General features: G+C 42.1%; 1 protein-coding gene across 10 annotated transcripts in view; it reads left to right on the plus strand.

Moving 5' to 3' along the window:
* The first annotated feature begins 245 nt into the window (after positions 1-245).
* The window catches only part of KIF1B (kinesin family member 1B), a 137525-nt gene continuing 122183 nt past the window's right edge, over positions 246-15587 (plus strand). For all 10 annotated transcript variants that reach the window (XM_034753468.1, XM_034753471.1, XM_034753469.1 and 7 more), the window contains exons 1-2: positions 246-477; positions 8503-8690. In XM_034753468.1, coding sequence (XP_034609359.1) covers positions 8585-8690 — 106 coding nt within the window. In that variant the 5' untranslated portion in view covers positions 246-477; positions 8503-8584. The remainder of the gene's footprint in view (positions 478-8502; positions 8691-15587) is intronic.

Here is a 15587-nt window from a genome sequence, read left to right on the forward strand (position 1 = left end):
TTTCGCAGTGGGATTGGCCAAGGAGGCAGCGCAGCCTTCTCCCCCCCCCATGAGCGCCATTGAGTTGGCCAAGCCCATTCTTCTGTTTCGGGCTGTGATTGGCGGAGTGGCGCGAAGCGATTAAGCACTCATCCGCGCTGGGATTGGGGGAAGGGGCGTCGCCGCGCTGGGATTGGCGGGGGGTAGCGTTGCTCGGGGATGGGGGCGGGGCGCTGCTGGGCTGAGGGATCGCCTGAGTCAGTTTGCAAGCGGCGCTCCAAGGCAGCGGAGCTGCTGCCGGCTCCTCTCGGGGGTTCTTTCTCCCTCCCGGTCCGGGGCTGCCCTGGGCTCCGAGCCTGTCCCGGGGCACCGTGATGGGGCTGGGCGGCCCTTTTCTTCTCCTCTCCCTTCCTCTGCGGGTCTCCGCCGGCTCCTCCTTCTCCTGCTGAGTGCGCCGCGGATCCCTCCGGACCCCCACTGTCCGCGGCCCCGCGCGAGGTGAGCGCTGAGGGGAGTCCCTGGGGGCGATGGGGAAGCCGCCCGTGAAAGGGGGGGAGGAGCCAGGGGACGGTAAAGCCGCCTAGGAAAGGGGAGTTGGGGGCGGGGGGGGGGGGGGGGGGTGGGGGCCAAAAGGGGGGGGGGATGGGCGGGGGCCGCTTGTTTCCCCGGGGGCTGCGGGCTCTGGGTAGGGCTGGCAGGGGTTGAGGGGAGCCCCCGGGCGGCGATGGCAGGGGCCAGCTTGTCCTGGAGCTTTGCTGGCGAGGGAGATTGCCCTGAGCTGTCAGTGCAGCGGCCCAAGGGCGTGGAGCTCGCTGGCAGCCTTTCCTCCTCCCTGCTGCGCCTGCCAGATCCGGCGCACCAGTCCCCCCCTTGCTTCTCCCCTTCCCCCCAGGAGACGGTCGGTGCCAGAGCCTCTGCTGTCTCCGCGCCCGCCCTCCCTTCCCGGACCTCGGTCCCCAGATCCCGCCTCCTCCCCGGAGTGCGGATCGAGCCGCATCTCTGCATCCCCATCTTCAGGTGCATGGTGGAGGCTGTATTTGCTCCCTCCAGGGTTGTGAGTGAAGGATGGTCCCAGAGCATCTGCTGGGGAAGGGTGGGGGGAGACCCTAAGGGCAGGGGATTTACTGCGTTTTTGGACCCATCCATAGTGCTTGTATCGTCTGTATTCAGTTCAGCATAATTATCAGGGCAGCCATATTGGGATGATGAACGGACAATCCTCTAGGAGCTGAATCGGGAGGGAGGGAGGGGGCAGGAGACGGAGAATGACAGGGGCCTGGCAGCTGTGGGGTCATTGCCTGAATACAGCTGCTAAATCAAGGGTGTGGAGTTAGAACCACCCGTCACTGATGTCGGGTTGAATTTTGCACCTAATTTTTTTTTTACACAAAATGCAGAATTAAGCTTAGAAGTGAAGTTATGTTCATAATCTGTTATTCAATGTCTTTCAACTAATAGTTTTTCGCTTGTGTGCTGCCCTTGTGTGAAATCCAGTGTTGTGTGCTGATCAGTTGTTTGTAATCCTATATTTATTTCCTTTTGCATTCCTGTGGGGGGGAAGTCATTGTAATGACAAGGCTTTTGACACTGTATCCAGGTGTCTGTATTCAGTATTTTGTCTGGCTTCAGCACTTTTGTTTAAATTGGAAAAAAAATCTAAGTAATTTGGCAGCCTGCACTGCAGCAATCCAGTTGATGTCTCAGGCTGTTATTTCTGTCTGATCATTGGTGGAGTACCCAAAATTGGAGTCCTTATGGTCCTCTTGTTCATGGAGTCTTACTGCTTTGAACAGCTGCTCTGGCTAACTTTCCACAGGCTAATCTGTCTGCTTTCCCCTGTTATTTTTTTAATGATGGTGCAGTGATTAGGTTACAGTTACCTAGGAGCTGTTTTTAATTTAAAAGGTAGCACACTGTGCTAGGCAAATCCTATATGTACAACTCAGAATTTGTTTTCAGTTGTGGTGTAATCACCAGTTGGGTTAATCAGAGGTGATACAATAATTTGTCATTTCTCAAATATCTATCCTGTATAGTGATCCTAAACTCCATTTGCTACTTGAAGATGGAGGACTGGCTATAAGACTATCAACATGGTTTTATGGCGTGTAACTGTTTTTCCGCTCGTCACTATTTATTCACCCAAGTCCCTAATACCATTGTCCTCAAGTTCCAGTCTGCCCTTAGTTTCCATTTAAAACAGATTTTCTTTTTTGAAAACTTTGTTTAAAGGGAAACGCTCAACTAGTGTTAGGCCTGAAGTCTAGGTCTTGTATTTTTAAGTGGTTGTACAAAACCCCAAAAAATATATAGAAATTTTTGAGTCTTTAAGCTTTAGCAAAAAAAAAAAAAAAAATGTAAATGCTCTCATGTTTTTAATCCAAACGTAGTACTAGTAATAGTGCATTAGAACCCAGAGGACACCGATCAGTGTATTGTATTTGTCACCTTGCATAACGTGAAAAATGGTAAAAAGTAAATTATTCTGAAATTTGCTAGTTAATAACAAATTTAGATATTTAAATGCTTGGGGGTGGGGGTGGAATTAGTAGTAGTTTGAAATATGTAAATACGAATCTGATAGGAGGCAGCAATGGGGTTTATTTCTGTCCTGACAAATACCTAGTTAGATGCTTAGGTGTTGCTCACGTTTAAGATTGAGAACCAGGTGATGGTTCATGTTAAAGACATAATAAAATCTACGACAGTGCAATTCATGATTTAGGGGAGAGGCAATTGTTGAATTAGTTCTAAGTGACTCACAGGATCTGGTCCAAGAGGTGAGTATGACTGAAATGCTTCGTAATAGTGAACATAATGTAATTAAATTTAACATCCTCATTACAGGACAAATACCAAAGAAACCCATCTCAGTAGCATTTAACTCCAAAAAGGGGAACTACTCAAAAATGAGAAGCTAGTTAAGCAGAAACTAAAAGGAAGAGTCACAAGATTGAAACACACCTGCAAACTGCATGGAAATTTCACACAACGCACAGTCAACCTGTGGAAATAGTTGCCAGGGGATGTTGTGGAGGCCAAAAATATAACAGGGTTAAAAAAAGAAGCATTGAAGTTTGTGGAGGATAGGTTCATCAATTGCTATTAGCCAGGATGGTCAGGGATGCAAGTCTATGCTTTGGGTGTCCCTCAGCCTCTGATTGCCATAAACTGGGACTGGATGACAGGGTAAGATGGATCACGCAGAAATTGTTCTGTTCATTCCCTCTAAAGCACCTGGCTACTATTGCAAGACTGGATTCTGGGCTAGATGGATGATGGGTCTGACCCAATATAGCCGTATTCTTATTTTATTATGGAAGTATTCAGTCTTTTTCTTCACTTTTGTCCCAGTTTGAACCCATGCAGAAAAAATGCCTAAGAATAGACCATTAACAAACTCTTTCCAAGTCATTAGGAAAATGATTCATTCTGGGATTAATCCATTGGTAACTTTCTATGGCGTATAAGGAACAAAATCTGAGCTTGTGAATCTTATTGGCGTAAACATCTATCAAAGTCTATGAACTCCAGCTGCTATTTTCTTGCAAGGTGCATCTCTTGTGACAACTCCATAGGGAGGCTGTGTTCTGTAGTGGTAAGGGTATCAGGAGCTAGGTTATTTGGGGCTTATTTCTAATTCACCTCTGGCTGCTTTGTGATGCCATGGGTAAGTAACTTAACCTCGCTATGCTTCAGTATGTTGGAAAGGCATGAACCCATCTTAAGTGTTTTGAGGTCTGATTAAAATTGCTGTATAAGTACAAACCATTGGCTCTAATTTCAGCAAAATTTGAAGCTAATGGAGTCTTAGGCTACAGGCTGTATCAATGTGTTGGAAAGTGACCTTGTTCAGTGAGACAGTAATGAGTGTGTATGGAAACCACTTGTAACCCTAAGCAAACAACTTTAATTTGTTTTTTAGTTGTGAAAAGTAGCAGAGCTGAAAATGAGGTAAAATGAGGTGGTGTAATCACAACTGTAGGAAAAGAGTCTGAAAACATGTGGGCAATTTTATAATAAAAAACAGCTCATTGATGTGTCTTCTGGACTGTTATTTTAGTGACCCAGTTGTGTGTGAACTTCACTTTCTTGATTTTTGCCATTAGAACAGGATATACTTCAGCCTATAGTTGAGTCATGATGTCCTGCATATGACAGGCATCCTGTCAGTGTGTAGAGCCTTTTAACACAAATAAGGTGCATCTATTTATAACATTAGTTAAATGTGGTATCTGAAAATGTGGCTTGAGTAGAAATAAGAATGAAAAACCCAGTATTGTTTTGAGGCCCTTTGGTGTTCCTGAAAAGCCGTGATTAAACTCATCTGATGCTGTTGGAGAGAGCATTGCAAAAGTACACCAGGGAGCAGTACCTGGCTTTTTCTATTCCAGTTGTGGATGGTTGTATGCTGATCTGGCCTCACTCCCCATACCTCTTCTTCAAAATTTTTCCTGTGGGATGATGAACTATTCTGAGATCTCCAGCTGCTTCCATTTTTCATGAATTTTGTTGTCTGCAGCATTGTTGCTGGCAGTATAGAGGGAGCTCATTCTCATGGCGGGAGTTATTGAAAAGAACAGAGTAAGAAATACTTTTTTTTAAATGTATTTCATATGTTAGGCTTGGAGCGTGCAAAGCTCATTTAATAGTGATTAACCTGGGTTTTGGAGAAAGGGAATTGATTTCTCTTGTTAGACACTCCAGCAGGAAACTTTCTTATTTAAAAAAATTCTGATCCACCAATAAGCAACATCATTACTAAAGAGAAACCATAAAGCATTTTGTCCTTGATTATTTTTTGCTGCAAAAGGGCCAGCAGATGACTGAGATTTTTAGGTAAATGTTTGAACTGTCGTCTTGAGGTTTTGATAGAATTATGTATTCGGGGGTGGGAGAGACCCAAATCATCTTATGCTCTAAAGAATTAATAGAGTGGAAAAGTTCAAATGAAGTAAAACACTTGCCCTGCAGTACAAGTGAGGGCTTCTAGAACTTCCATTGCACCATTCTGCTGTTGTGATGCTTGTAAATATGTCACAAAGGTAGGAAAGCAGGCCAGTCTGGTAGCCAGATTCTATGCCAGGGAAGGTTCTAAAAGAATAGTATTGTGAGAGGTAACATTGTCCTCGCTTCTGGAACTGCACATCCCACTCTTCATAAAGTTTTAAAGCTTGCACATTTTGCAGTCTTTTGATCTTACTTACCATTTTTATTGGAGAGAGAGGGCTGGTGTTTTTTATAATTGTCACTTCCCCCATTTAAACTCAATGTAAGTGAAGAATCCATTGGTCTCTGTAAATCAAGATTCCTGATAATGCAAGGCTTCAGAGTAGCAGCCATGTTAGTCTGTATCCGCAAAAAGAACAGGAGTACTTGTGGCAACTTAGAGACTAACAAATTTATTAGAGCATTTATTAGAGTTATTATATGCTCTGCTCTAATAAATTTGTTAGTCTCTAAGGTGCCACAAGAACTCCTGTTTTTTGCTGATAATGCAATACAGCCTCTTCTCACACAGGTGTGCTTCTATCACTGGAGTGAGGTGAGGAAATGGTGTCTCACCCATCCCTATGCCTGCTGCTGCAGGGAGATCTCTTATGCTGTAGAAAGTTACAAAATAGCATTTAAGTAGAGGATACAAAAGTACTTTTTACATCTTAATAGTAGGATATGTAACTTTTGATACTAGAAAAGCTTTGTCAGTTTGCTCGTAGTTCCTATTTCACAGAATGTGACTCGATAATTAACACTGAAGAAAGTGAAGCTGTAACATGGTTGGGGGGAGCCCCAAATGCCTGACTTATTTATGCTTTAACCAGCTGCATCTCAATAGGCAATAATTTGCAAAGGGTACTTTCTACTAAAATTTTACACATAGCTGCAAACTGTCTACTAAAATGCAGTCTAATGAAGGGCTCTGAAGTTCCAGGGATCGGAGAAGAAGGGACATCTGATTTGCATCTGAAGAAGTGAGGTTCTTACCCATGAAAGCTTATGCTCCCAATACTTCTGTTAGTCTTAAAGGTGCCACAGGACCCTCTGTTGCTTTTTACAGATTCAGACTAACACGGCTAACCCTCTGATACTCAAATAACATAGTGGCTTAAAAATGCTAGGTGACCTTACATCTAAATCAACACTAAATGGATCCTCTATCCCTCAATCTTCAGTAAATACTAATTCTATACAAAAACTAAAATCCAAGAAGATACTTTAGTGAAAGGATCAATATTTTTTTCTTCAATTTGTAATTAAATCAATGTTAGCAATCTGAAGGAAAAATAAGCAATAATGCAAACCAAGCATTTTTACAAAAGTAAACAACTTAAAAAGTTTAGGAAATGTACCTTCTAAAAAATCCTCTTAGCTGATGGCCTTGCTTACTTAGCTCAGTGGTTTGAGCATTGGCTTGCTAAACCCAGGGCTGTGAGCTCAATCCTCGAGGGGGCTACTTAAGGATCTGGGGCAAAAATCTGTCTGGGGATTAGCCCTGCTTTGAGCAGGGGGTTGGACTAGATGATCTCCTGAGGTCCCTTCCAATCCAGATATTCTATGATTCTATGTTACCCTGGATTTGCTAGGACTTGTAGTTAGCTGCTTAACAAAATGTCAAAAAAATTTCAAGTTCTTTATCAGGCTGGGTGGGAGAATAGAAAGACAAGACCCACTCAGCAAAGTGCCTCGTAAAATTTCAGATAGTACATTCCCAGCAAAAGGCTTTCTGTCCGCTTTGTGAAATCCAGTTCTAGTTTTGTTGTGTGCGAATGTACCATATACTCACCTTTCTCCTCGATTAACCTGCTACAAACAACTTAATATAGGGAGTGCTGAATCTTTCCCTAAATTGGATTCCATGACCAATTCGATGAATTGCTTCTATTCAGGCAGGTTGCTATCTTCAGCAGCAATATGCAGGTTCACTTGAACATTAGTTTAACATAATGTTTTCCTTAGAGTGTCCTGGTATCTACCGGGATCATATCACTTGAGGAGGTAAAGGGGTGTGTATGGAGGGAGTTATATATATAAAAAAAGTCATCTGATATTCAGATAAGGAATGGTGACAAAGTCCTATGTTTGTTGCTACCTGCCATGCAGGGAATGTTCTGTAGTGTTGGACTACAGTGAATAACCATCTGGTTAGGGTAATCTGCTGTATGTGAAATACAGAATCTGCATCACTCTGCAGATCATCTTAGGCCATTCAGAGTTGCTCTGGTTGAATTAGCCTTTACTCTGTGGAAGAGCTTTTCCTGAGACTTGCTTTAAATTCTGCTTCTTAGCAGCAATTGAGAAGGAGGTATCAACCCCGTGCATATCTGTGACTTGTCACGTTCTGTCACCTTATTAGTTACATTGTTACCCAGTTGCATGTCATTGATTACCGTAGACAACTAAAATTGTAACAATCACCTGGTTAGCTACCTTGATAAACTGTTGAGAGGAGCAACATCCTTGTTAAATAACTTGTCCTGTTTTCTGGGATGAGACAGCCTTTCCCTCATTGTGATACAATGTCATCCTCTGCCATTAGTGAGGTGAAGTAATGCAATTTTAATTAAATCTGTCTGTGCCATGTGAAAATATCATAGAATGAATTAGGCCATGCCTAAGACTTTTTTTTTAAACCAGCTGGTGAATTACTTTTGTACTTTTTTTTCCTTCCTGGTCTAAACCTGGAATAAAAATGCTCTCATTGGAGAGTCAGAGTTTAGTTAACTATGTGATCAATTTCTGGGTGTTGTGACCCATATATCCACACTTATAGAGCTATATCCAGCACAGACCCAGCCTTGGCAGATGTCTGTTTAATATACATTTACTGTTTAATAAAATAGTACTTAAGGAGAGATGTCGAAGGTTCCAGGGTGTACTGGCCTGCAGTTCTTTGGAGTGGACTTGCCTGCTGGTTTAGAACTGGATGCAGTGCATTGTTTTGTGCCCTAAAAGTGCTCAATCATTTGGATGTGACGGGACTTGAGCCATAAGTATTTTTATTTTGATTTGAGTAGATGAGTATATTGGTTGACATCTGATGAGGTAGAAATTTTAGGCAGAAATCTCTTTGAAAGGCAACAGTCTCTCTTTGTTTCTCTGTAGAGTAGTGTCCTTGGAGGTCACTAGATGTGCAAGCAGTAACTAAGATTTTTATTTACTTTGAACTGAGGAAATCCTTGAGTGTTTGCAGTGTTCTCCAAGCTTCTGTGTGCCAGTGAAATGAGTAAACAGCACAAAGACCTGGGGTCCTTTTCTCTGATGCTATGGGCAGAGCAAGAGATCCGAGTAGTGGTAGTCTCCACTCTTTCTGGGAAGGGAAGCAAGGAGTGAAAACACTTATTTGCTCACTTCTGCATTGGGTGACATAGGCATTGACTAGGAGCATGATGGGGATATCTCTAGCTCTGGATTCTCTGAATAGACATAAAAACTTGTGATGTGTTAGGCTTCCCTTCCCCCATCCATTAATGTAATCTGTTTAGAATGTATTTTTAAAGTAACTGAATCTCACTTTCTTTTTAGAAAACTCCAAGAGATCATAAAAAGGAGGGGAAAAAAAAACCTTTGCATCTGATTTCTGGACTCAACACTATACGACATCAAAATGTCGGGAGCTTCTGTGAAGGTGGCTGTCCGGGTCAGGCCCTTCAATTCCAGAGAGACCAGCAAAGAATCCAAATGCATCATCCAGATGCAAGGCAACTCAACCAGTAAGTTCATTCTGACCTCCCAATGGAATCTACCTCTCCCAGTTCCACTCCTTTGTCCTCTTCTTTGATCAAAATTAACTGACTACTGTGCACATTACAGCATCTGGAATTACCCTTTTAGGGAAGCTTCTTCCTCTTGCAAGCCTCTTATGGGTGACTTCATTATTTTTGTATTTGACTAGAGAAGGCTGAATCCTGGGTATCTTGATTTTTTGCGGCAGGTAATGTTAGCTGGTGGTGAACTGAGGGCTCTGGGGGAGGAATATGATGTTGAAGTGAGTGGTAAGGCTTGTCCACACGGTTGAGTAATTTGTGCTATGGGGGTATGATTTCTAAAGTCCCCTAATGTTTGACATTAATTGGTTCATGTAGGCTCTCCTTGTGCACACTAAAGGTTCCCTAGTGTGCTTTAACAGAGTACTGTTTTGAGTCAGTTAATCAAATGAGGTGTTACTTGGAGTTGGGATAGTTTTAGCCTTCGGGGCCATCTTCCCCCTGGGGTTCTCCTTCATGGTGGGCTGACTGAGGAGGACCAGAGTTGGAGGGACAGATAGTTGGGAAATAAAGGGGGAGCTGTTCACAAAACGTAAACAAAAACATAAACCCTCTCTTTTTTATGTAGCTTTTCATTTTCAGCCAACTTTCTCTGAATACTGGCTGCTTCCCTGCCTTTGTGTTCCTTGGGGCAGACAGTCCAACATTATACTATTGGGTAACAACAGAAATAAACATACACCATTTACTTTGATGCTATTTTCTTGTGTTTAGGTAACCAGTAATTAATATTCAATAACTGTGGCTCTCCATCCTTTTGAGCTGAGCTTCTCCTTCAGACTGATCCTGCACTGAAGTGTTAAATCTGTTTGTGACATCAGTCTATTCGTATGATAATGGTTGTGACATCACCAAAAGAGATGGGCCATGTATGAGAGAGCCTAAGCCCTGGTCTACACTGGGGGGAGAATCGATCTAAGTTACACAACTTCAGCTACGTGATTAACGTAGCTGAAGTCGATGTACTTAGATCAACTTACCATGGTGTCTTCACTGCGGTGAGTCGACTGCTGCCGCTCCCCCTTTAACTCTGCTTGCACCTCTCACGGCGCTGGAGTACAGGAGTCGACGGGAGAGCGCTCAGGGATTGATTTATTGCGTCTAGTCTAGATCTGTGTGGAAATGTCTTGCTTATGGTCCAGTGACAAGGGTGCCTGGCATATTTCTGGCAGACTGTCTGCCAGTTTATCTGACATGGTCCTGGCACTAGGTCTACTTGCTGAATGCCTGGGCATGGTAATACAATGTCATTAATAGAAGGCTCCAATAAACTGAGTCATAGTTAAAAGAAGGGAAAAGTGGGGGATTTCTTCCAGTTTAACATAGCTAGCAGTTCCTTCATAGCTTTCTGCTGTGTTTTTTTTCCCCCCTCTGAGAATGGTATAATCTGAAGCCTTCTGTTTCTAGGGGCAGGTCTACACTACAGCCTAAGTTGATATAACTTACATTGTTCAAGGGTATGAAAAATCCATCCCCTTCTCCCCCCCCCCCCCCCCCCCCCAAGCAACACAAGTTTCACACTGTCCACACCAGCGCTATGTTGGCAGGAGATGCTCTCCCACTGACATAGCTTCCGCTTCTTACTGAGGTGGAGTAATTATGCCGACAGGAGAGCGGCCTCCCGTCGGCATAGCACATCTTCACCAGATGTGCCACAGCTGCGCCAAAGTAGCATTGTAGTGTAGATTTGCCCTGGGTCTCATGGCATAGATACAAGTTGGCTGAGATCAGGTTTAAATCACCAAGGCCATTTAGAGACTGTGGGAAAGGAGTCTTAAATTGCAATGGCTCTGGAGTCCTTGCTGTTTGAATCTGAGAGCTAATTCTCTCTTTCTCTTTCCTCCCCCTCCCACCCAATCTTCCCAGTAGAAGGAAAATATGTCAGGAATCTGGGGGTGGGGGAAACAGGAGTTTTCTTAACTGAAAATAACAGGTTTTCAAGATCATAAAATGTGGGGAAAAGAAATGGGATGGAGGAATGACATGTCCTGCTGTGCTTACTCGCTGAAAAGAATGAGGAGTACTTGTGGCACCTTAGAGACTAACCAATTTATTTAGTCTCTAAGGTGCCACAAGTACTTCGCTTTCTTTTTGCTGATACAGACTAACACAGCTACCGTTCTGAAACCTGTTACTTGCTGAAGAGTGTATAGGAGGCTTTGGTCTGACCATATCCAATTTGAAGTTAGGGTTGAGGGCTTGTCTACACTGGCACTTTACAGTGCTGCAACTTTCTCGCTCGGGGGTGTGAAAAAACAAATCCCCGAGCGCTGCAAGTTTCAGTGCTATAAAGTGCTAGTGTAGACAGTGCACCAGCGCTGGGAACCATTCCCCTCATGGAGGCTGGTGCCATGACTACACAGCCACGTTAAAGCACTTTTCTCCTTTCACCTGATGATCCTATAGAAACGCAGAGTAGCAAGTAGCAAAGAGACCAGTGATAATCAATCCCCATCTTCATTATCTGCTTTTTAGGCAAGTGAAAATTAAGACAAACTCTACCCCAAATTCCTTGAAACATCTTTTAAATGCTGTAATGGCAGCCAGGGTTGTTCTTTGCTATAGTGCCTTTGTAACTGCAGGATTTATAGGCTGGCTTCTATGGCTGTTAAACTTTCTGCTAGTCAGTGCCCAGCAGTGTTGTTGGTGTTGCTATCTAGAGAGAGAATCCCAGTGAGATTAAGCGTAACCTCATGGGCAGCGGGTGAACCCCAGGCTCGGGGAGGCTAGCCCCTGGCCTGGACCACTCCTTCTGCCCAAAGCCCCACCCCTGCTGCTGGAGCCCAGAGTTCCCACCCCCCCTCCCGGCATGGCAGTCAGTCCCTGCCCCCCAGAGGCCGGTGGGGAGGGGCCTCCTCCCCCAGACATGGCAGGTCCTTGCTGGGGCTGGCGGGGAGGGTCCCCTCTCCCCTGACCGCAGCTCTGAGCCCCTGCATGGGGCTTAATAGGCAGCTGCGCAGCTTAGACGGAACTTAGATCCACACTAGGAGTTGTATTAGTATAACTATTTTAGTAACCTCCCCACTCCCACCCTCAAATATCACACTTCTATTTGAATGTTATAATAAATTTTGAAGTAGTGGTTGGGGAAATGTGGATGTGGTGGTGGTCTCTCTTGATTGAGTTCTAAAGAACGTGTGGCTTGTCGTATGTTTCTCTTAATATGAATTTGAGTCATGCAGGGTGGTGTGAAGGAGGTTGTCAGCAAGACTGGCCCACTCCAAGTGACAAGTGATCTTGGTGTAAGAGGCAAACAAAAGCACTGGAAATAGGAAAAAATTCCAACTATGAAAAGTCAAGTTTTAGATGTAATAGCTTGAATGCCTGCTTGAAAATATCATTTCAAAAGTATCCAAAAACATTTTTAGAAACGGGATGCTAGTAGTTCAGACCCCAAAATTAATTCATACAATAAGTCTTTACAAAATACACTATGAGCAAATACATTCACAAATTATTTTAAAATGTCAATAAAAGTATTTGGTATTTATCCTGTTCTTGATTCGGTGTTGGAAATGCAACTACATTGTGCTAATACATGTAAAACAAAAAATGGGTTCTCTTGTTCGTTTCAGTTCAGTTTCACTGTTCGGACTGAGTGAATTTAAGTAAATAGCATAAATAGTGAAAACTAAACTAGATTTGTAAAATGTTTCTATAAAGTTGCTAAAAACACAAGTAACAGACCTTTAAAAAAATACTGCCCTCTAATTGTAGAGTAACTGAATCTTAAATTTTAAAAGGCTTTTGATACGCATTCATAGTACAAGTGACACAGAAATACGAAACTGTAGCAGAAGCATGCTTCACTGGATAGGGCACTAACTGGGAATCAGACTTGGGTTCTATTCCCAGTTCAGCCACTGACCTGCTGTGACTCTGGGCAAGTCGCTTTACCTCTGTGCCTCTTTTGTGGTGTTAAGATTTCCTTCCCCCAAAGTGTTTGCATTGTTTTACTGTCCTGTGTGTTTTGTACAGTGATTCGCTTAATAGATCCCCAATCAACCGTGGTTAGGGCTTACAGGTTTAAATAATAAAAATACTGGTAGTCCTACTGACTGGTACCTTCAAACATATATTTAAAAATGCCGAAATAGCTTGTTTCATACTAGGGACTTGAACCCAGGATGTTTGTTTAAAGAACTTCTAATAATTGGGAGCTGGGGAATGTTTGTTTTTTGTTTGGTTTTTTAAATGAGTAAACTGACTAGTTTCTGTTTTTGCTTTCTAGAAACTTCTGAGCACCTTAAATAAACTTTTCTAGAGGCAACTTGATTGCCAGTAAGTGCTTTGGACCGGAGACCTTGTCTAGTAAGTTGTGTTCTAGGGTCAGTGTTAGAGCAGTATGTTTAAACCATTGGAAATCTGATATTAACCATTTTTTTATAATTATAATGGTGGATAATAACTCGTATTCATATAATACCTACAGATGTTATGTGTATTTATAGACATCACTTCACCAACCAGTGAAAGAGCTATTCCATGGCAATTGCTTAACAGCACATAGCAAAACTATGCGATAGGTACAGACAAATAAAGAATACTATATATCCACCTAAAGCTGCAAGATGCTGAGGATGATATACTTACTCTTGCAGAAAGTGCTGAGGGATTTTAATTATCATGAGTAGCCAAGATGGAGTTTATTTCCTATCTGAAAAGGGTAGATAGGAAGTACCATGGGAATTTTCAAATCTGTTCTGTGAACATATTTAGTAAATGCATTTTTTGTAGCTGTGCATTAAGTTTTTTTTCTCTTAATATGCTAGCCTATAGTGTGAATTTTGTTTGGCGCTGGTGATGCACAGGGACTGCAGGAATAAGTTAACACAAATATAATACTGTGTATTTAAGGAATTGTGTGATTGAATCATCTTTTCAGAACTGAAATATGTTATAGAAAGACTGAAATCCTGCAGTCCAGCTCAAGTCATGTGCTCACTGCATTAAGGGATTGGTATATTGGCAGCAAGCCTGAGCTGCTTGTTGAGATCATAGTTGATTGCAGATGGTATGCAGCTGAATGTTACTGCCATAAGGTCTTTGAAAATGGAAGAGGAGAACAGAGAAATTGTTGGAGATGTTCATAGGCTTGGAGAACTGAGAAGTTACAAAACATTACTGTTTAGGCTCTTAATTTAAAAAAGCAGGAGGGTTCAGGTGAGGGCCAAAGTAGTTATTTTGTGTTTTGTTTTTATTATTATTATTATTATTATTTATTTATTTTAAGCACTTGGATCTTCCTTTAATTCACTGAGTTCCAGGCTCATCCCAGCCAAGGAAGTTCTAACTTCTTCCTAGGGTCTGATGAAGATTTGGTATTAATGTGTGAAGAGTGAAAATGAAAAATGGGATTTTTGAAAGTCACCTTAGCAATTTAGGAGTACAAGACCTACTGGAAGTCAGTGGGACTTCTGTTCCTAAGTCACTTAGGTGTTTTTCAAAATCCCACCTGACCACTATAGGATTGTAGAGGTGGAAATGTAAATGGGTTACTGGTTTTGTGTACCAGTAATTACTTCCTATTGTGAATCCCTTTTGTGAGCAAACAATACTCATAATTAGCCTAATTTTTATGACACAGGGCAGTAATGACTTTTGAAGACTTCTGAAATATTTGCAAAAACCATCTTAGTATGGAAAGTTGATTTGAAGCCTGCTGCATTCTACTCCAGAAATTGCTACATTTTAGTCATGAGTGTGTGAAATGACCCCTGCATCTAATGCATGGGAAGAAAGGCATGTGCTACATGTAATAGTCATTATTTTTATAGTAGTTGTAGAGATCTGTCAAATGTAAATATGTTGAGATTTTCTTTCTTGGTTTATTGGATTTGCAAGCTCAACTCTTATGTACTTAAGAAGCTCTGTGTTGCTCTACTTCAGTGGAAATGATTGGGTAATCTCTCTGTCCAGACACTTCAGAGAGAGACACAAGGCCAGGTTTCTGCATAACAAAAGAACATGCTTTTAAAGCAAGGTTTGAGCAGTGGCTGAAGCTGGAGGAGAGAAGACCCTATTTAAATAATATCCATTCAGCTAGCAAAGAATGCCATTTATTGCTATTAAAATGATAGTTATTCAGCTTGTAAATATTAATACTCCAACACATCACTTTTCTTAAACCAATCTGAAGGAATGTTAGTCAGATAACTGGAAGTGAAAGAACCGCAAAGAACTCCACTCCCAAATTAGCTGCTGGCTGGAATAGCAGCAAATTTTTTTTTAAGAGTTTTAGCCACATTTGTTGTCATTTAGTATCAGTTTCATTTAAAAAAAAACAAAGATGGTTTTCTGGGATTAAAAAAATTCAACAAAAACTAAACAGTCATTGATTTTTGCAGCTTTCCTGGCTGTTATACAGCAGCTTTTTACAACTCCTTGGATTTATTATTATTATTATTTTTTTTTTTTTTTGGCTGGATACAGTTAGGTAGACCCGCAGAGTACATCTGATTATTCAACTAGATTAGAAAGAAACTGACAACATGCAACACTTAAGAGTTGACTACTGCTTGCATAGCTAGACCACCCCCTTGAAATGGTCACATTCCTCAAATCGCTGCTTCAGGCTTCAAGGCTTAACCCCTTGGGTTCATTCTGCATTTTCTTTTTTCTTTTTTTTCTTTCACAGAGTGGGACTGTGGTCATGAAAGCTTGACTGTTCTGTAACATTCAGCCAGGTGATCATTTGTATTGAGATAGTGTTTTCTGCATATGGGGCATCATCTTCAGTTAGCCTTCTGCTTGCATTTTCTATATTTTCATAGAATCATAGAATATCAGAGTTGGAAGGGACCTCCGGAGGTCATCTAGTCCAACTCCCTGCTCAAAGTAGGA

This window comes from Trachemys scripta, chromosome 19 (assembly GCF_013100865.1).
Source record: "Trachemys scripta elegans isolate TJP31775 chromosome 19, CAS_Tse_1.0, whole genome shotgun sequence".
NCBI lineage: Eukaryota > Metazoa > Chordata > Testudines > Emydidae > Trachemys > Trachemys scripta.